This window comes from Amblyraja radiata, chromosome 3 (assembly GCF_010909765.2).
Source record: "Amblyraja radiata isolate CabotCenter1 chromosome 3, sAmbRad1.1.pri, whole genome shotgun sequence".
Classification (NCBI taxonomy): Eukaryota; Metazoa; Chordata; class Chondrichthyes; order Rajiformes; family Rajidae; genus Amblyraja; species Amblyraja radiata.
In genome coordinates, this window is record NC_045958.1 from 94,795,218 (window position 1) to 94,817,339 (window position 22,122).

Genomic DNA, 22,122 nt, shown 5'->3' on the forward strand with positions numbered 1-22,122 from the left:
GAAAAAAAGGCCTTTTTAAACGTATGCTCTTACAATATAGTGTTAATACTGGACCAGTAATTAAACGACACTATCGGAAGCAGACAGTGCAGAGCATAGTGACAGGGTGCCGATTATACTGCAGCGTTTGTTTCGGAGTTTGTCCTGAGTTTATCCTGTCCTGTCTTTGCCTGGTCCACCGTAGTTTCCGAGTTTCAAAAGCAATAGAGGTTTCACCTTTGTCATACTCTCACAACTGTTAATAGGATCACATTTTGCAATCCATCCCCCTGTTCCCTCAACTGTGGGGACGGTCGGATCAGAACCAGTCTCCGCACAGGGAGTCCATGGCAAGGGCCAAGTGCTGTAACCCTCTCGCCCGGGCCCCTCACCTCCCAAACAGGAATCCGGCCCAAACTAACCAGGAGTGTAGGAAGGAACTGCAGATGCTGGTTTATGCTGAAGAAAGTGCTGGAGTAACTCGGCGGGCAGACAGCATTTCTGGAGGACATGGATAGGTGAGGTTTCGGGTCGGAACTCTTCAGAAGAAGATGATGCTCTGAAGAAGGGTCTTGACTCGAAAAGTCACCTATTCCTTTTATGCCTGACCTGCTTAGTCAGTTTGTGTCCATCGTCCAAATTAGCGAGGGTTTGCTGTGCAGGTTGCAGAGAGGGGCGGGAGGCAGTGGTGGTACTGGGAGAGTCCGTTTTCCACCGATTGTGCCTCAGGAAGCTGTTTCTGAACAGGATAAAAATGTAACCATCCTCCCCTCCTGTTTCTGGCTTAGACCCTCCCTGAAACGGCACTTCCTGGCCTTCCACTGAGCCTTGAGCAGCACGGTGGCGTAGCTGGTAGAGCCACTGCCTCATAGCGCCAGAGACCCGGGTTCAATCCTGACCTCGGGTACTGTCTGTGTGTGGAGTTTGCACGTTCTCCCTGTGACCGCGTGGGTTTCCTCCAGGTGCTCCGGTTTCCTGCCACATTCCAAAGTCGTGAGGGTTTGTAGGTTAATCGGCCGCTACATGTTGCCCCCTATGTGTAGGGAGTAGATGAGAAAGTGGGATTACGTAGAACTTGTGTGAACGGGTGATTGATTGATGGTCGGCGTGGTAGGGCCTGTGTCCGTGCTGTATTTCTGAACTAAACTAAAAAAGGTGCGTTGCCTTGTGGTATCCTGAATGGATGGGGTAACTGTTGTAAAAGGAGTCGTCCATTTAAGACGTAGGTGTGGCAGAGTTTATTTGGGTGGAGGGGCTATAAGTCTCTTCCACAGAGGGCAGTGGAGGCAGAGTTGACTGAGGTGGAGCAGGGGATGGATCCGTGGGTGAGCGAGAGGCTGAAAGTTTATGGGGGGGGGTGAAAGGTTGCTGCGGTTGACTGGGCTTTGCAGAGTTGAAGTTGCAGTCAGAGCCGTCACCTTATCGAGAGGTTGGGCCCTTTTCTGGAGCGGTCTGCATTGAGTAAAAGTGAAGAGGAGGGTGGTTTTGAGGTGGAAATGGCATGGCTGCTAGTGGGCTAGTTTTGAAGCTGGAGGTGCCGAACGGCCTGAGGGTGGTGTATGTGTGTGGGGTGAAGGGGGAGATTAAGGATGCTGCAGGGTTGAAGAAAGTTGTGGGTGCAGAGTTGAGTTGAGTGGACATCTATCTGCTGTGGGTGGTCTCTGTGCGTTGGGATTCGTCGGGCAGGGCACAGGAGATGGCTGGCACCCTGGACTTTAGTCTCGGGTGGGGAGGCGGGGGGAGTGTGTATGCCTGTGTAGAGAGAACGTGTCTCGATCACAGGGAAAGTAGTAGGAAGGAACTACAGATGCGTGTTTACACTGAAGATGGATACAAAATGCTGAAGTAACTCAGCGGGTCAGGCAGCATCTCTGGAAGGAAAGAAATAGGTGATGTTGGTCGGGGCCCTGCTTCAGACAGATGCGGGAGGAAACTGGCCAAAACCCACGTGGTCACGGGGAGTACGTGCAAACTCCACGCACAGAGAGCACCCAACTGTCTTCCCATTTGAAGAAAGGTCCCGACCCGATATGTCGCCTCCTCTCCAGTGTTGCTGCCTGACACGCTGAGTTACTCCAGCACTTTGTGTTTATCCTGAGGAATGTAGGGATGGCTTTGCCCGTCCTCGCCGAGCCGCTCCAGAGAGGACACCCTTGACTTGTAGATCTCCTGAGTTCTCTCCCAGCCTGGCAGAAGCAGCTACCTGCCTCCCAAAACTAGCCCTCACGTCCACCCTCAGTAACCGGCACCTTGAGTGTGTGTGTGTGTGTGTGTGGGTCGGGGATATTTAGCCTCTCGCCCCCCCCCATCGGATAATGAGGGACCTGAGATCAAGAGTTTGTTGTTCAACGAGTTGCTGGGGCTACAATTCCTTCCAGGGTAGATTGGCCTGAAGATCATTCCCAAAGGTCACCAAGGTTGGCCGTGCACTCTGAATCCCCTCGGAAGTTGGCCACGAAGAAGCAATTCTGTGTTAGACTTGAGCCAAGTGCTGTGGACTCCATCGCCAGTTGGACTCTCAATTTAATGTCTTCCATTAACTTTGAACTGCCTAATAACCAGTTGTGTGCGAGTCGTATAGCAGGGATGCAAGCACGGGCGTGGTGGGCCGAATGGCCCGTTTCTGCACTGTACAACTCCTCGGCTGGAAGTGACCGAAGGAACAAGCCCCACTATAGGGACGCACGCCCTCCCTCAGCCCCAAGACCGGACTTCGGCCTAGTTCCCCCACTCCAACCTGCTCAGGCCGCAAGGATGACTGCCAACCCGTACATTTTCTTCTAAACGTGAAATAGGAAACTTTAGCAGTGACGCATATTTTCTATTTTTGTTGCTTTCTCCAGGGTGGAAGAGGAAGGGTTGTTGTGTGGTGGGACTGGGGCAGGAAATGTAGACTTTATATTTTAAAACAGGTCTCCAAGAGGCCAAACCCCGTTCCATCCATTTGTACAATTGATGATTGCCAAGCATTTAGACCGTTGATTTAGTTTTTTGTATCAATTGGTGAAGATCCTTGGTGGTCTCTGGTGGCTCCTGGGCTGTTGGAGACGGGGAAGGTTGATGCAGTATTACAGCGTCGAATTTGTTCCATAATCACTGTTTTTTTTAAAGAATAGACTTTTTTCTATAAAAAGGTAAAGTGATGGTATATTCTGTCAAGCTTCTGTGTCTTCCATCCAATGGAAGAGGGAAGCTGGAGTGAAACATTTTGAGGCATTGGGTATTGTGACTTGGAAGAGTGTCTCTTGCTTCGGTGGAATGGTGGGATTGAGAACGCTCTCCTCGTCTTTTGATGAACGAGATTCGAAGGGAGGGTGATTGGGGGTGTGTGGAAGGGAGCGTGGAGAACTCCCGAATATGTCGTTCTTCACCCCCTCCCCTCCTTTCAGTCTGAAGAAGGGTCCTGACCCGAAACGTCGCCCATCCTTCTCCAGAGATGTTGCCTGACCCGTGGAGTTACTCCAGCACTTTGTGTCTTATCTTCTTGTCTATTACCCCAAAAGGGCAGGTTGGCCACTTGGGTTGGGAGGCGTCGGTGGTTCCCAGTGTTGGCGAAACAGATTCACTTGCCATGGGGTTGTCCGCGGGGGTGGGGAAGAGGACATCAAGGAGGCCTTTGCGAATGGCTTGAGGTGCACTGGAAGGGCTGTGTGTGGGAGACTTGTGAATATGTACTGTTAAGGAACTCTTGACCTGTCAGTATAGAATGCTTTATATAGCTCCTAAGATGTATAATATAAATTCACACATTCATGGTGCTGGCTACCTTCTGTAGCACAGTGAAGGTAATGTGTTGTATCATTCTTTCATTGTAATATAATAAAACATTTTTTTACATCATTTGGTCTGAGCTGTTATTCCTAGAAGAAGAATATGCAATAAAGTCCCTCTTCGTCCTTCCCAGCTGCCATCAGGCAACTGAACCATCCTACCAACAACTTGAGAGCTGTCCTGAGCTACCATCTACCTTACTGGGGACCCTCAGACAATCTTTGATCAGACTTTACTGGCTTTATCTTGCACTAAACGTTATTCAAGTTATTCCCTTTATCATGTATTTGTACACTGTGGATTGCTCGATTGTAATCATGTATTGTCTTTCCGCTGGCTGGTTAGCACGCAACAAAAGCTTCCCACTGTCCTCGGTACACGTGACAATTAGGGTACAGGCGCAGAGCTGTCAAACGCTCTATCCCTGAAGGGCCTGTTACCGTGCTGTCTTGAGTCTGATGCTCTACAATGGAACATGATACTTGGAATACTTGGCAGATCGGGCAACGTCCGTGAAACAAGGAATAGTTGAAGTGTTTTAGGTCAATCACATCTCTTTGGAAATGGGGGATGTTAAATAAAATGGATTATGGGATAGAGAGCAGTGAGAGAGGCATAAGGGACAATGTGATTCATGTTGTGGCTGAGAGGTTGGGAAAGCTGTGATCTGCCAGGACCAGGTAGTAGTCATACAGGATGGAAACAGGCCCTTCAGCCCAACACGTCCATGCTGACCAAGATGCCCCATCTAAGTTTGTCCATTTGCCCGCATTCTTTTAAAACCTCTTGCCAAGACTGTTAAAGAATTAAAAGTTTTCTCCCCTGGGGTATATTAAAAAAAAAGGATCAATTGAAGCTTTTTTCAAACTGATATTTCTCCATTTGTGACAACAGATTATGCTTCACTAGTGCTGCATGTCGACCAAGATGCCCCTTCTGTGCCAAAGTTGAGCCCAAAGTCCTGTTTCCATGCTGTATGACTCTAATAAGAACGTTTGGGCAGGGGCATTGATAGGAAATGTTTTAGGGGGGGGGGGGGGATTATGGTCCAAATTCAGGCAAATGGAACCAGTTTAGATGGATGCTGTGTGTAAGAAGGAAATGCAGATGCTGGTTTACACCATAGACACACAATACGGGAGTAACTCAGCGGGACAGGCAGCACCGCTGGAGAAGGAATGGGTGATGTTTCCGGTCAAGACCCTTCTTCGGACTGAGTCGGGAGTGGGAAACTAGAGATATGGAAAGGTACAAAGACCATGTAAGGTGTGAAAATGGACAGATCAAAGAAGAACAAGGAAATGTCCAATGGCTCATTGTTAGTTGAGGGGGAGGTGACAATTGGGTATACAAACAGTAAAATTAATCGAGCACAGTGAAACGAGTAGGATAACTAGGATAGAAACATAGAAAATAGGTGCAGGAGTAGGCGATTCTGCCCTTCGAGCCTGCACTGCCATTCATTATGGTCATGGCTGATCATCCAACTCAGTATCCTGTACCTGCCTTCTCTCCATACCCCCTGATCCCTTTAGCCACAAGGGCCACATCCAACTCCCTCTTAAATATAGCCAATGAACTGGCCTCAACTACTTTCTGTGGCAGAGAATTCCACAGATTCACCACTCTCTGTGTGAAAAATAATGTTCTCATCTCAGTCCTAAAAGACTTCACCCTTGACAGTCCTAAAAGACTTCCTTAAACTGTGACCCCTTGTTCTGGACTTCCCCAACATCGGGAACAATCTCTTGCATCTAGCCTGTCCAACCCCTTAAGAATTTTGTAAATTTCTATAAGATCTAGGGCATGAATGTCTTTCCTCAGATTAGGAGACCAAAACTGTACGCAATACTCCAGAACCAAAGTAGTTATTCAATTGGTCTGCCATGTCCTTGTTCCCCATGATCAATTCACATGTTTCTGACTGCAAGGGACCTACATTTGTTTTAACTAATCTTTTTCTCTTCACATATCTATAAAAGCTTTTGCAGTCAGTTTTTATGTTCCCTGACAGTTTTCTTTCATATGGGGTAGGGCCAGAGATAGAGGGAGAGAGAGAGAGAGAGAGAGAGAGAGAGAAAGAGAGGGAAAGCTTGGCAGGATCGGGCAGATCTTGAAGTTAGATAAATCAATACATTGCTGGGTTGTAAACTGCCCATGTGAAATATGAGGTTGACAAATATGAGGCGCTTTCCATCAACTTGCAGTTGTCTTCGTAGATGCAGTGCTACTTTATGACGACTATGCACGTACAGTTCACGCGTTTTATCAGATGCAATACATCAATCTAATTTTTTTAACATTTCAGAGTTTAAAAAGTTAAGAAATGCTAAAACAAAATCGATGTACAGCAGCCATTAGTGTTATGTGAACTGTTATCTGTCCCACCATCTTTTTGTCTACAAATAAAGCACTGGTTTGATGTAGGAAGGAACTGCAGATTCAGTCTGAAGAAGGGTCTCCACCCGAAACGTTACCCATTCCTTCTATCCAGAGATGTTGCCTGTCCCACCGAGTTACTCCAGCATTTTGGGTCTATACTGGATAGAAACTGTTGGTCGGCATGGATGAGTAGGGCTGAAGGGTCTGGTTCCTTGCTGTATAACTCTTTGACTCCATGACCAACACCGACTGATCCAGCCAAGCTGTGAAGAACAGAGCTGCCAGACGGGGTTTCCAACTCTTGTGATCGAACCATCAGCTGACTGCAGTTAATCCTTCCAACCCACTTCACGTAACAGTTTGCACACCACCACAGACGTAAATCTGAGATACTTCATATCGTATTTAATTGCAATGTGCTCCATTAAACTGAATTCATTAGTCATAGAGTCAGTCATACCGTGCGGAAACAAGCCCTTTGGCCTAACTTGCCCACACTGGCCAACATGTCCCATCGGCACTAGTCCCACATTTTGGCTCGTATCCCTCCAACCTATGTGTAAGAAAGAACTGCAGATGCTGGTTTAAATTTTTTTAAATTCTATTTTATTTGTAATATGTTTTATTATTTATTATTTATTTATTTTTATTTTTATGATACTGCCTGTAAGGGAAATTCATTTCATTGTCTCTAACTGAGACAATGACAATAAATTTGAATACAATACAATACAATTTAAATCGAAGGTAGACACAAAATGCTGGAGTAACTCAGCGGGTGAGGCAGAATCTCTGGAGAGAAGGAATGGGGACGTTTCAGTCTGAAGAAGGGGCTTGACCCGAAACATCACCCATTCATTCTCTCCAGAGATGCTGCCTCGCTCACTGAGTAACTCCAGCATTTTGTGTCTACCTTCTCTCTAACCTATCCTATACATGCACCTGTCTAAATGTTTCTTAAACGCTGCAGTAGTACCTGCCTCAACTATCTCCTTCAGCAGCTCATTCCATACACCCACTGCCCTTTGTCTAAAAACATTACCCCTCTTAGTTCTATTTCCTCTGGCAATTCCCCAACTCTGGTCAAAAGACTAATTTACCTCATCTATTCCTCTCATGATTTTGTACACCTCTATAGGATTAGCCCTCGTCATCCTGCGCACCAAGGAATAAAGTCCTACCCTGCTCAAACACTCCCTATAGCTCAGGCCGTCGAGTTCTGGCAACATTGTCGTAAATCTTCTCCGCACCCTTTCCAGCTTGACATCTTTCCTATAAGATGGTGACCAAAACTGAACAAGATACTCCAGATGTGGCCTTACCAACGTCTTATATAACTGAAACATGACCTCCCAACTTCTATATTCAACACTCTGACTGATGAAGGAAATACTCTGACTGTTGTAAGTTGCACACATCTGTACAGCACAAGAACAGGCTCTTTGGCCCCCAAAGTCCGTGCCGAACATGATGCCAAGAGTATTTCCAACCTGTATATAACCCATATTCCTCACCTATCCATGTGCCTATCCAAAAGTCTCTTAAATGCCACTATCAGATCTGACCACCATGACCCCTGGCCGCACATTCCCGCCACTCACCACTCTCTGTGGAAATAATTTTGCCCCTCTCACCTTAGCACCTCTTACGATTTAACATATAAATAAGAATTTGGTATTGGTTTATTATTGTCTCTTATATCGAGAGACAAAGAAAAACCTTGTTTGCACGCCATCCAAGCAAATCATCTTAAACACAGGTACAATCAAATACTATACAAGTAATATACATATACTGTACATGTACAGTACATACCACAGATGTGAGATCTGGCTCGCCCGCTGCGGAACTGGGAACCCACCTGTAGTCGTCCAAGGCTCATCTCCTGTTCGACTGAAGACCGGGATCCGGGGAGGAGGGTGGAGGGAGTCGGCAGCAGACGCTGGTAAAAGGCAGTTTTCAAGATGGCGGCGGACGGAGGAGAGGATCAGTGCCGCAAGGAAAACAGAACTTTAAGGCCAAGATAAGACTGCACTCTTAAGAACTTTGAAACATTCTGGGCACAAGAAACGTGCCGACTTTCTGTGCTGTGAAGTCTACCATTACACGACAATGGTTTTCATATATATGAATTTGGGATCAGAATGTACAAGGCATGGATGGTTTGCTGATGGCACTAAAGTAGATGGCGGTGAAGGTGGTTATCAATAATTACAATAGGTTCCTGATCAGCTGGGTAAATGGGCCAAGGATTGCCGAATGATGATCAAGTCAGATAAGCGTGAGAGATTGCATTTTGGGATGTCAACCCAGGGTTGGACTTTCATTATAAACGTGGTGTTAGGCATACTGGCCTTACTAAGTTAGGGTAGTTGCACAAGGTGGCTGCGAACAATACTCCAAGTGCAGTCTCACAGTTTTAGTTACCTGATATAGGAAAGACTTTAAGCTGGAAAGAGTGCAAAGATTTACAAGTACAGGTACACAACCTTTTATCCGAAAGCCTTGGGACCAGACACTTCTCGGATTTCGGAATTTTTCTGATTTCGGAATGGAAGATTTTTAGCGTAGATTAGGTAGGTAGCGTGGGCGGCTTGAAAAGTCTGGAGCGGCTGCCTCCTCCCCGGAGACCGGGGAATCATTGTAAATCATTGCTTAAATGTTAGTCAGTTAGTTTGGAGGGATTTTATATGGTGGGGGGGGGGTGAAGGGGGAAACTTTAATTCTTAGTCCCCTACCTGGTCGGAGAGGCGGGGAGCGGGCAATGCCTTACCGGGTCGCCGTGCAGTAAGCTCCGGAGCGCTGTGGCCGCCGACTCCCAACATCTCGGAGCTGCGGGCGTCCGGCCGCGGGCGGCGCTGGATTTGGAGCGCCGCGCAGCCAGGGGTAGAGTTGCCGGGGTCGGAGCTACAACCGGCGCCGCCCGCAGCCCCAGCTCCGCGATGTTGGGAGTCGGCGGCCACAGCGCTCTGGAGCTTATTGCAAGGCGACCCGGTAGGGCATTGCCCGTTCCCCGCCTCTCCGACCAGGTAGGGGACTAAGAATTAAAGTTTCCCCCTTCACCCGCCCCCCCCCCCCCTTCAAATAAAAGCCCTCCAAACTAATTGACTAACATTTAAGCAATGATTTACAGATGTTTAAGTGTCTCCCTGGTCTCCGGGGAGGAGGCAGCCGTTACAGTAGTACAGACCTGGGTTGACCGTGGGTCGTTTCGGGTCAAGTTTGGCGCCAAACGCGAGCTTTGGTGTGCAGACGACATCCTGGAAAAAATGTCCAGTTTTCGGAGCTTTTCGGTTTCCGGAATTTCGGATAAAAGGTTGTGCACCTGTATGTTGGAAGAACTTCGGTACCTGAATTATCGGGAAAGATTGGACAGGTTTCTGAAGCACGGGAGACTGAGATCACCTTAGGGAGATAAAAATGCTGGAGAAACTTAACGGTTGAGGCAGCATCTATGGACCTTAGGGGGAGGTTGGGCAGGCTAGGACATTATTCCCTGGAACGTAGTAGACTAAAGGGGTGATCTTACAGATGAATAAACTCATGAGGGGCATAGATAGGGTGAGAAAACAGACTTTTTCCCAGGGTTGAGGATCAAGAACTAGAGGGCACAGGATCTCCCATCTACCTCATTGGAGACATTTGAACCATCTTTAATTGGACTTCAATGTTATCTTTGTACAAAATGTTATACCCTTTATTTATGCACTGTGGACGGCTTGATTGTATTCATGTATATTCTTATCTTTTCACTGACCCTCAGCACGCATGGCAGCAACAAACCAAACTAAATTACGATGAAAGGGGAAAGATTTAATAGGAACTTGAGGGGCTACTTTTCCACACAAGGGTGGTGGTGCAGGTAACAATTTCCATGAGGAAGTCATTGAGGCTGGTGCATTTAAAAGACATTTGGACAGGTACCATGGTTAGGAAAGGTTGAGGTGGATATGGGCCAAACATCAGGAGTGGCTTAGATGAGCATCTTGGTCCGCATGATTGTGTAGGGCCGAAGGACCTGTTTCTGAGTTGTATGACTCTCATATCTTTTTAAGTTGGGCGGGCGGGCCTACGTAAATGCAATTCTTCCACTCGTGTCGTGGGTTTGCGCTGAATCCTCACAGCTTTGAATTCTAATTAATGAACGGCCTCGTGTGCATATGCGGAACAGATGGCCATTTCAGGAGGTGCGGGCTAACAGCAGGGGCACAGCAAGGGACAGGCAGCAGGACAGAAGGAGCGTCACTGGAGAAAAATGCAGCATTCCACTCACTGGTTCCAGTTGCCATTTATTAAACATTAAGAAAGATACTGGCAGTTCCAAAAGGTTGGAGACAATTAAATCCATAGAAACTCCTCTAAACAAACAGATTTAGTAAACTTCACCCATCCAGTTGGACAATGACAACAAAATTAACCGTCAGGAGAGGTTTCGTCAGCACGGGTTTGAAAAACCCGTTGTTTTCTTTTTTGTCCTCGCGATGATACCTGTCAGCTGACCAGTTCTCCTTTCGGTCTTGCTGTGGAAAAATACACGGCTACAGCAGGATCAACGGAATAGGTTGGGTGACCCGGGCTGGGCAATCCTGCGGCCGTGACTGCTTCAAGAAGAATGTTCAGGTATCGTGGACCACACTGCACAACTCGCACAAACACAAAAGCCGTGTGTTGCAAGGTGTAAAACTGAACAGAAAAATAACAAATAACAAGTAGGAGAAACACGAGGTAAAAAAAAAAAATATTTAAACTAAAAGATACCGCTCAGTTAAATTGAAAGATGCAGCACGGAAACAGGACCTTCGGCCCACCGAGTCCATGCCGACCACATACCACTCACCTCACACTAATTCTATGTTTTTATTATTTTTAGATACAGCGTGGAAACACGCCCTTTGGCCCATTGAGTCCATGCTGACCAGCCATCACCTGCTCGCACTGGTTCTATGTATTTTAGTTTTGGAGTTACAGTGTAGAAACAGGCCCTTGGGTCAATTGTGTCCACAATGACCATCGATCACCCATTAACACTAGTTCAATGTTATCTCACTTTTCATTGGTCACAGAGAGAAGGTGTAAACTCCACACACAGATAGTACCCAAGATCAGGATCGAACCCACGATCAGGATCTAGGGCTGTGAGGCAATGGCTCTACCAGCCGTGTGCCTCAATCTTTTGCTCAGATTCAAACTTATTTTTCGGAACGATGAATTATTCTACCAGAAAACCGCCACCAGCCAGCCCTTCCCTCTGCTCTTCATTCAATGTGGATTCATATTTTAGTATCTATTCTCATCTGAAATGAGAAGGTGACATTTCAAACCCAACTCAAAATGCTGCCCATTGTCACCACTTTCCGGATTAACGGCACAACTCATTTTCTCATTAAAATAAGCATTCAAAACAAAGAATAATGTGAGGTTTTCCTGCAAGAATTAAAACCGAGGGTTACTTATAAATATCCGAGAAGACAAATTCCTGAACATAGGCTAAAAATTCTGCTCAACTATAAATAAATAATTTGTACCAAATCAGACAGAAGCCTTTCCTGATTACATTCCCTAAATCTGCTTTCCAGTTTGATTCAGAGCACTCAGAGGAAATAAAAGTTCCCACCTGTTCCAAGGACCCACACAGTTCATCTTACAGGGTCAATTTCAATGCTTAATCATTGCTGTTGGCTTCACATTGTTTCACTATCGACGCGAGACACTGCAGACGCCAGAATCCTGAGCTAAAAACAAAGCGTTGGAGGAACTGAGCTGGTCGGGCAGCATTATGGACAGATGACATTTCAGGTCAGACGGAAGAAGGGTTCTGACCAGAACCTTCATCTGCCCAATGACGTCTGATTTATCGAGTTCCTCCACCACTGTGCCTTTTGCTCAGTGCTGTAATGCTGTGAACTGAGCTCTCTTTAATTGCTTCATTTATTTGATTTAAAAAAAACTTTTTTCTAAAGTTCTGAAAATATTGATTCTTACATACATCTAATTCACAGTGGCCTGGGGCCAAGTGAAAGAAGGTTACAGATTCCTGGGAATTTGCTTTTAAAAAAAAATAAAAATCATTTGTACCTTTCTGTGTATGTATTCATCGAATCCATTGAAACAATAAGACTTTCAGATAACAGTCAGCACCAAAACACAAAACAAAAGGTAACGCTGTAAACATTCAGTGCAATCAATAGAAGGTCATTCCTAGAGATTTTGGTACTATATTCTTGGAACCAAGAACCATGTTGAAAGTACACTTCACCAAAAAGAACAGAGGATGCCTTTTTACGATCGGGTATCCTCTGGTGCTTTCAGACGAACTGCTTTGCCTTCTGAGGTGCTGCTTTGGAAGCCAGATCTTTTGCCTTTTCAGTGGCTGCCAGGGCGGTCTCCTTTGCTTTCTCCGTCGCTCCTTTTAAAGTCTTGGGCGGTACTTCACCTGAAGGAACGACAGAGAAACCAACCCCACAACATTAAAGATCAGGTCAATGAAAGGTGTGACAACTTGTATTAGTAGAAACAAAGAACTGCAGACGATGGTTTATATCAAAGATACACAAAGTGCTGGAGTAACTCGGCGGGCCAGGCAGCATCTCAGGAGAAAGAGGATGCGTGATCTTTCGGGTCGGGATCACGTGCAAATTGGAGATCCTCGATGGACAGAGTGAGGCCACACGCAAATTGGAGGAACAGCACATCAAATTGCTTGGGAAGCTTACAACCCAGCTGTATGAACGCTGAATTAATCTCATACTACCCTCTCCTCCCACTTTGCCCCCTCCCTCCTCTCTAGTCGTTTTACCAGTTCCACAATTCTCCATTGTTTCTCTTGTGATCACACCTTCCCCAGCCAACAATGGACTTACCAGGTAACGTCCTGCCTGAGGTGATTTGCAGCTGGCCCAAATTGGTCTTGGTCTTTTCCCGCTTCCAGCTCTTCCCCTCCCCTGCCCCACCCCCTGATATCAGTCTGGAGAAGTGTCCTGACCGGAAAGGTCACCCATCCTTTTTTCACCAGAGATGTTGCTTGATCCACTGAGTTACTCCAGCACTTTGTGTCTAAGTATGTCTACATTTATTGTGTGATGTGGACGCTGCTATCTAAAAACTTTAGTTTAGTGATACTACATTGAAACTGTCTCTGACGAGGATAATTTGCGACAAGTGAGGAATGTTATTTCCTCTTCTTAGCCGATTCCAACGGTGTCTTATTAGTCGTCATATGCACAGGGACCAGAACAATAAAATACTTACTGGCTGCAGCTTCATAGGCACTCAGCAACACAAATAAACATACAATAAACTAGCAGTCTAAAGAAGGGTGCTGACTTGAAACCTCATCCATCCATGTTTTCCAGAGATGCTGTTCAGTTACTCCAGCCATTTGTGACTTTTCTGTAAACTAGCACATACAGCTCCTTGTGTTTACAAATGATCAGTTATACTAGGTGACACAAGAACTGCAGACGCAGGGTAAAAAAAAGACAAAGTGCCTGAGCAACTCAGCAGGATAGGCAGCTTCTCTGGAACATGGACAGGTGATGTTTAGGGTCAAGACCGGTCTGCAGACTGGACGAGAGGTGTGGCAGGATAAAGCCAACCAATACTTCACGATTCAATGGTGTAGAGTTGTCAACACGTAAATATGTAATTAATAATCCGATAAATTAATAACTATAACACCAGGCCACCATCAGTTTTGCAGTATTATGGTTACCCAGTATTATTGCTATTTATTGGACTATTAACTATTATTAATTGTTATATATGTATGCGCTACTGAGGAAACAAGCCTGCAAAGCTGCAGCAAGTAAGAATTTCATTTTCCCCGTTGCCAGTACATATGACAATTAAGCATTCTTGAATTATTCCTGGAATTTTCAGTTTGGTTTTGGAGATTTTGATGTTGCCGATACAAGGCACAGACCATTAGATTCCACACCCACCAGCTGTGGCCTTGCCCACGTTATTCTACACCCCTACTGATGGCCATATCTTCAGTACCCAAGACACAGGCTCAGGAGCCTATACAATGCTTTACCAAATTGTAAGAGTGTCCTTAAACCTAGCTTCTTTGACAAAGACTTTGACGACCCACCCCAGCTCCTAATCTAACAAGTCAAGATGCCCTTGCACGCGGGACTTTGAGTTGTTTACATGTGTGAAAGGTGATAACAAATGAAAGAAATTGAACAAATGGAAATAATTGTAGGGAATATCTTTTTGGGTTAAGGAGGCATAAACAATGGTGGCATACCCATTAAGAGTTAATAAGAAGGTAGACACAAAATGCTGGAGTAACTCAACGGGTGAGGCAGCATCTATGGAGAGAAGTAATGGGTAATGTTTCGACCCAAAGCGTCACCAATTCCTTCTCTCCATAGATGCTGCCTCACCCGCTGAGTTACTCCAGCATTTTGAGTCTACCTTCGATTTTATCCAGCGTCTGCAGTTCTTTGAATGGTATAACAAGTTTTACATCAATCGATCATTGATGTAAATTCTTACTGTACAAGTCCCAAGTTACCGTGACTGATAATCATACAACATAAATTGAACAGCACAGGACCAGGCCCTCCAGCTCAAAAGGTCCACACTGAACACAATGCCAAGTTCAACTAATTTTCTCTGCCTGCATGTGATCCATTCCATGCGTATCCATGTGTCCATCTAATAGTCTCGTAAATGCAACTGTCGTATCTGCCTCGTTCCAGGTACTCACTACCCTCTGTGTAAAAAAAAAAACTTGTCCCACAGACCTCCTTTAAACTTTGCCCCTTTCACCTTACAACTGTGCCCTCTAGTCTTTGATAATCCTGGGAAAGAAGGCTGTGGAGGCCAGGTCAGTGGATATTTTTAAGGCAGATAGATTCTTGATTAGTACAGGTGTCAGGGGTTATGGGGAGAAGGCAGGAGAATGGGGTTAGGAGGGAGAGATAGATCAGCCACGGTTGAATGGTGGAGTAGACTTGATGGGCCGAATAGCCGAATACTTCTCCAATCACTTATGACCTGATGCAATACTGCTCCTATCACTTATGACCTTATTATAACTTCCCCTTTTTCTTAAAGATTGACAGATTTCAGAACATCAGTATATTTTTTAAGCTGCCCCACAAGGCTACATTAGAGCGACAGATCGGCATTAAAGGCTAAAGGTTGGGGGTCGACGGAGGAGTCCATTTCTGTGAAAGAAATCTGCCAAAGAAATATTTTTCTATTTGCATATGTTCCAAATTTATTGGTACTCATCCATTAACGTAATAAGCAGTCCTGAGCCAAGATTAAACAGTGAATTTAAAAGAAAGTTTAAGTATAAGATAAGTACTTTGCAATACAATTGCAACAATTTCATATTACACATTTACAATAGAATCAACAGCACTTAAATTAATCATCCCATTATATTAATGGTTTCCAATGACAGAATAAAATTTGCTGCCTGCTAGTCATCTGATAGTCTCAACTTCCTTGTTTTGGGGCCAGAATAGGCGGTATTTGAGATGGAAAATTCACCTTGCCTTCTCTCCCCCCCAGAGAGATGGCCAAAGATTACGAGACATTACTTCATTGAGCCCAGCTGACCATCGATCAATTTCACCCCATCAGCTGTCGCATACAGCATCATAATCCTCTGACATTTTCGCCACCTCCAACGGGATCCCACCACTAGTCACACCTCCATCTCCACCTCTTTCTGCAGAATCAGTTCCCTCCGCAACTCCTTGGTTCACTCATCCCTTCCCACCCAAACCAACCCCATCTCCGGTACTTTCCCCTGCAACAGCAGGAGATGCAACACCTCTCCCGAAGAGACCCACAATTGAGTCTGAAGAGAGGTCTGATCCATGTTCTCCAGGAACGCTGTCTGGCCTGCTGAGTTACTCCAGCACTTTTTGTCTATCTTTGATGACTGGAGAAGTCTGAAGAAAAGTCCTGAACTAATGTGTCATCTGGCCATTCTCTTCACAGATGCTGCCTGGCATGTTGAGAACCTCCAGCACACTTCATCACAAATTCTGACTGGAAGTTTTATTGACATAAAATGTTAATTCTCTGCCTCAATAGAATGTAACTGCTCACTTGGGAGTATTTAGATTGTTTTAGGCAGAGGGAATAATGGGACGGGATAGAAGGTCCATGATCAGCCATGCTCTGACTGAAGAGTGGAGCAAGTCATGGCTTGCTGTAGCTCCAACCCCTTATGTTCTGACACAATGTTCAACACCTCTGGTGCTAAAAGAACACAAATTCTCAAAGATGGTGGGAAGAATAAGGAAAAACAAAATCACATACCTTGCAAATTAGCCAGTATATATTCAAAACCTTCTGTCGCTTTTATCTGATTTCTTCTAAATCTGGCAAGACCGAATTCCTAGAGTACAAAAAGAAATGGTTTTAAGAACATGCAGAACGTAGCAGCGGATAAACAGACCCAACCCCAACTCTGCTGATGAACTCCAGCAGGGGGTTATGGAGGCTACTTCTGAGCGTATCGTAGAGTGGCACAGCGGCGGAGTTCTGCCTTAGAGTGCCAGAGACCCGGGTTCAGTCCTGACATTGGGTGCTGACAGTTTTTACGTTCTCACTGTGACCACATGTGTTTTCTCTCGGTGCTCCGGTTTCCTCCCACATTCCAGTGACGTGCATTTGTAGGTTAATTGGCTTCTGCAAATTGTCCCTAGTGTGTAGGATAGAAGGCATGTACAGGTGATTGCTGGTCGGCGTGGATTCAGTAGGCCAAGGGCCTGTTTCCACGCTGTATCTTTAAACTAAACTAAACATGAAGGATTATTGGGAAAACTGAGCAAAGGCACCAGTACCAAGCAACCTGCTGATCACACTAAAGCAAGCTCATGGGATCTGTTTAGGGGTAATGATGAATTGTACAAAAAGGACGGGTTGCACCTTAACAGACAGGGGACCAGCATTCTGGCAGGCAGGCAGGCAGGCTTGCCACTGCTACACAGGTGGGTTTAAACTAAATAGTGGGGGGGAGACGACAAATTGGAAATATAAGGATGGAGTTAAATGGAAAGAGAGTATAGGAAAAGTTAAGACACCAGAATTAACGGGTCAGAAAGCTCACGAAGGATAAGGAGAGTATGGCCAAATGAAATAGGAATCGATGTGAAAGGTGAGGAGATTAATGGATTAAAAGTAGTATATATGAATGCGCTATAAGAAGTAAAGTGGATGAGCTTGAGCCTCAGTTAGAGATTGGTAGATATGACATTGTGGGGATTACAGAGCTACACATGGCTGCAGGAGGATCAGGGCCAGAAACTTAATATTCAGGGGTATACGTCCTGTAGAAAGCACAGACAGGTGGGCAGAGGAGGTGGGAGTAACTCTGTTGGTGAGGGATAAAATTCAGTCCCTTGTGAGGGGCGACATAAGAACTGACGATGTAGTCGCTGTGGATAGAATTTAGGAATTGTAAGAGTTAGAAGACACTAATGAGAGTTATCTACAGGCCCCCAAACAGTAGTCTGGATATAGGGTGCAAGTTGCAGCACAAATGTTATGCCACTGTGGTTATGGAAGATTTCATTTTGCAGGTAGACTGGGAAAATCAGGTTGGTTCTGGACCCCAAGAAAGGGAGTTTGTAGAGTGCCTCTGAGATGGATTCTTAGAACAGCTTGTATTGGAGCCTACCAGACAGATGGCAATTCTGGATTTAGTGTTGACTAATGAACCAGATTTAATAAGGGAACTCATTAAAGTAAAGGAAGTACTAGGAGGTAATGACCATATTATGATGTTTTAATCTGCAATTTGAGAGGGAGAAGGTTAAATCAGAAGTGTCAGTGTTGCAGTTGAACAAACGGGACTATGAAGGAATGAGAGAGGAACTGGCCAAGGTCGACTGGAAAATCACATCTAGCAGGAATGATGGTGGAACATTGCAGGAATTTCTGGGCATAATCCAGAAGTTGCAGGATAATTTCATTCCAAAGAGGAAGAAAGACTCTAAGGGGAGTAAGAGGCAACCGTGGTTGACAAGGGAAGTTAGGGACAGTATAAGACTAAAAGAAAAGGTGTATAACATAACAAAGAGGATATGAGGATTGGGAAACTTTCAAAGGACATCAGAAGGTAATAAAAAGTAGTAAAGTAAGTAAAGTAAAGTAAATTTATTTATATAGCACGTTTAAATCAACTCGCGTTGAGACCAAAGTGCTTTACATAGAAAAAATAATAATTAAGCTTCCATACATCCATAGAAAAATTAAAATTAAGAAAAATGACACAACATATTGTATAATTCAACACAAACGTCCCCCCACAACAGAATAAAAAATGTCCACTGTGGGGAAAGGCATCAGAAAGTTCAGTCCTCTCCCTCTGTGATCACCCGAGGTCGGGGCCTATTTGTGGCCTCCGCAGCCAGTCCGATGTTTTCAGGCCCTCTTGCCAGAAAGCTGGAATGCCGGCATCGGGTGAACACTCCTCGGCGGCTTGGAAATGTCTGGAGCGGCCGCTTCCTCCCCGGAGACCGCGGCACCCGAAGTCTTCAGACCGCGCTGGTTGGAGCTCCGACTCTGGTGATCTCGAATCCCAGGCTCCGCGGTGTTTAAATCCAGCGCCGCCTGCGACTGGACGCTCCGCAGCCACAGCTCCTCGGATGTTGTTCGGCGGTCACAGTACTCCGGAGCTTACCGCACGGTGACCCGCTAAGACATCACCCACGCCGTGTTGGTGTCCCAGCGCTGCACCGCCGCCGAAGCTGTAGTCCCGGCCGATCCCGACAGGAAACGCTGCAACAGTCTGATCGTAGGCCGCGAGGAAGGGGCGAAGAAGCAGCTCGGAGGGAAACCGCCTCTCCGACCAGGTAGGGACCAGGAAAAGTTTCCCCCTTCCCCTCCCCTCACCCACCACATAAAAGAAGACCTCCAACAAACATTTTGTAGTAACAGGACTAAAAATAAAAATAAAAAAGGGTGAAAGGACGGACTGCAGGCAGAGCAGCCATACACAACGGCGCCCCACTCCTGCAGTCCGCCATCCAAGGGGAATATGGGGTGAAAAGATGAAGTACGAAAGTATGCTCACCAAGAATATAAAGGATAATAAAATCTTCTTTACGTATGTTAAAAGAAAAAGATTAGTAAAGACAAACGTGGGTCCCTTGAAGGCAAAAACAGGTGAAAATATTATGGGGAAAAGGCAGAAGAGTTGAACAGGTACTTTGGTTCTGTCTTCACTAAGGAAGACACAATCTCCCAGTTGTACTAGAGGACAGAGGATATAGGGAGACATAGGAACTGAAAGAAATTTGCATTAGGCGAGAAATAGTATTAGGTAGACTGATGGGACTGAAGGCTGATAAATCCCCAGGGCCTGATGGTCTGCATCCAGGGTCCTCAAGGAGGAGGCTCGAGAAATAGCGGATGCATTGGTGATCATTTTACAATGTTCTAGGATTCTGGACCAGTTCCTGTGGATTGGCTAATGTTATCCCACTTTTCAAGAAAGGAGTGAGAGAGAAAACAGGGAATTATAGACCAGTTAGCCTGACATCGGTGGTGGGGCAGATGCTGGAGTCAATTATTAAAGAAGTAATAACGGTGTATTTGGATGGCAGTAAAAGGATTGGTCTAAGTCAGCCTGGATTTAATAAGGGGAAATCCTGCTTGACTAATCTGGAATTTTTTGAGGATGTGACAAGTAAAATGGACGAAGGAGAGCCAATGGATGTAGTGCATCTGGACTTTCAGAAAGCCTTTGATAAGGTCCCACACAGGAGATTATTGGGCAAAATTAGAGCACATAGTATTGGGGATAGGATATTGACGGATAGAAAATAGGTTGGCAGACAGGAAACAAAGAGTAGGAATAAACTGGTCCCTGTTAGAATGGCAGGCGGTGGCGAATGCAGTGCCTCAAGGCTCGGTGCTGGGACCGCAGCTATTTACATTATATATTAATGATTTAGAAGATGGAAGTAAAAGTAACACTAGCAAATTTGCAGACGACAAAGCTTTGGCGGCAAGAACAAGGAGTTAGATTATTATCTCAATGGTGTCAGATTAGGAAAAAGGAAAGTGCAAAGCTTTTAACATAGAAAATTAGGTGCAGGAGTAGGCCATTCAGCCCTTCAAGTCAGCACCACCATTCAATATGATCATGGCTGATCATCTAAAATCAGTACCCCATTCCTGCTTTTTTCCCCTATATCCCTTGATTCCTTTAGTCCCTAGAGCTAAATCTAACTCCCTCTTGAAAAAATCCAGTGAATTGGTCTCCACTGCCTTCTGTGGCAGAGAATTCCACAGATTCACAACTCTCTGGGTGAAAATGTTTTTCCTCATCTCAGACCAAAATGGCCTACCCCTTATTCTTAAACTGATCCTGGTTTTGGACTCCCCCAACATCGGGAACATTTTTCCTGCCTCTAGCCTGTCCAATCCTTTAAGAATTTTATATATTTCTATGCAATCTCCTCTCATCCTTCTAAATTCCAGTGAATACAAGCCCAGTCGACCCATTCTTTCATCAATTGTCAGTCCTGCCATCCCGGGAATTAACCTGGTAAGCCTACGCTGCACTCCCTCAATAGCAATAATGTCCTTCCTCAAATTAGGAGACCAAAGTTGCACACAATACTCCAGGTGCAGTCTCACCAGGGCCCTGTACAACTGCAGTTTAAAAGGAGATTGAAATTAAAATCTAGTGTCAGTAGGTGGCCTTGTGCACTAATCTGGGCTTGTTTCTTCTAATTGTATTTTGCATTAATGTCTTTTTTTGCCATCTTTGTTTTTACTGTCTTGCAGAATAATTATAATTTTATAATTAGTGCAATTCACGTGTAATTGGAGCATAACATGCATAAACTGTACGTGATTTGTGATTTTACATGTTGTCTGAGTCTACTGAAGGCTGTGGAGACCAATTCACTTGATGTTTTCAAGAGAGAGTTAGATAAAGCACTTAGGGCTAACAGAATCAAGGGATATGGGGAGAAAGCAAGAACAGGGTCATGATTCTGGATGATCAGCCATGATCATATTGAATGGCGGTGCTGGCGCGAAGGGCCGAATGGCCTACTCCTGTACCTATTTCCTATGTTTCTTCGTGACGGTGAAGGTGCTGCAAGCAAGATTTCGATTGTACCTGCACCTCACTGGACTTGTGGTTCTGACAATTAACTTGACTTGACGAAGCTAGTGAACAACCACAAGAAAATGCACAAAACTATTGCTCAGCCTGGTATTAGCTGTCTCACGTTGACTGTGTTCACTCTGAAAATGCTTTGTGAAGTGACATGTGACAAGCGCATCATGTAGTTACTAACACCCCAACGCCCAGCCCCCAAGGTGCAAGGAACCAAGAGATTCTTTGTGACGGCACAGAGACTGTGAAACAGACTGCAAAGAGGCCTGTTGTCCCTCCAACCTCTTGAGTTCTGACACAATGCCTACAAATAACTGGTGAAAATAAACTGAACTTGGTCCCACACATCCACTTCTGGTAAATTATGGAGGACCTGCCTAATTGTTCGATAACATCTCACACACGGAGTAGAAATTAGTGGTAGAAGGTCACCCATATGTCAGTGAAAGGGTTCGGTACCTGAATTGCACGTGAAAAGCCGAACACACTGGATGTGACCCAGGCCTCTCGCTGGACCTGCGTACATGCTGGATTTTCTGCGTTTGGACGATAGACACACTTTTCCTCCACCAGCTGAAACAAAGGTAGATTGAAAATGTGATTTTTGAAACGCATTCTGTGCAGATAACACGGCACAAAAACAACTGTAGTAATTACATAGAAACATAGAAAATAGGTGCAGGAGTAGGCCATTCGGCCCTTCGAGCCTGCACCGCCATTCAATATGATCATGGCTGATCATCCAACTCAGTATCCTGTACCTGCCTTCTCTCCATACCCCCGATCCCTTTAGCCACAAGGGCCACATCTAACTCCCTCGTAAACATAGCCAATGAACTGGCCTCAACTACCTTCTGTGGCAGAGAATTCCAGAGATT

At 45.4% G+C, this 22,122-nt stretch overlaps 1 protein-coding gene across 2 annotated transcripts in view; it reads right to left on the reverse strand.

Annotated features, from left to right (window-relative positions):
* Positions 1 to 10,405: 10,405 nt before the first annotated feature.
* The window catches only part of LOC116971310 (PRELI domain-containing protein 1, mitochondrial-like), a 32,505-nt gene continuing 20,788 nt past the window's right edge, over positions 10,406 to 22,122 (reverse strand). For both annotated transcript variants that reach the window (XM_033018392.1, XM_033018391.1), the window contains 3 exons: positions 21,704 to 21,817; positions 16,423 to 16,501; positions 10,406 to 12,565 (listed from right to left, as the gene is read on the reverse strand). In XM_033018392.1, the coding sequence (XP_032874283.1) occupies positions 12,438 to 12,565; positions 16,423 to 16,501; positions 21,704 to 21,817 (321 nt within the window). In that variant the 3' untranslated portion in view covers positions 10,406 to 12,437. The remainder of the gene's footprint in view (positions 12,566 to 16,422; positions 16,502 to 21,703; positions 21,818 to 22,122) is intronic.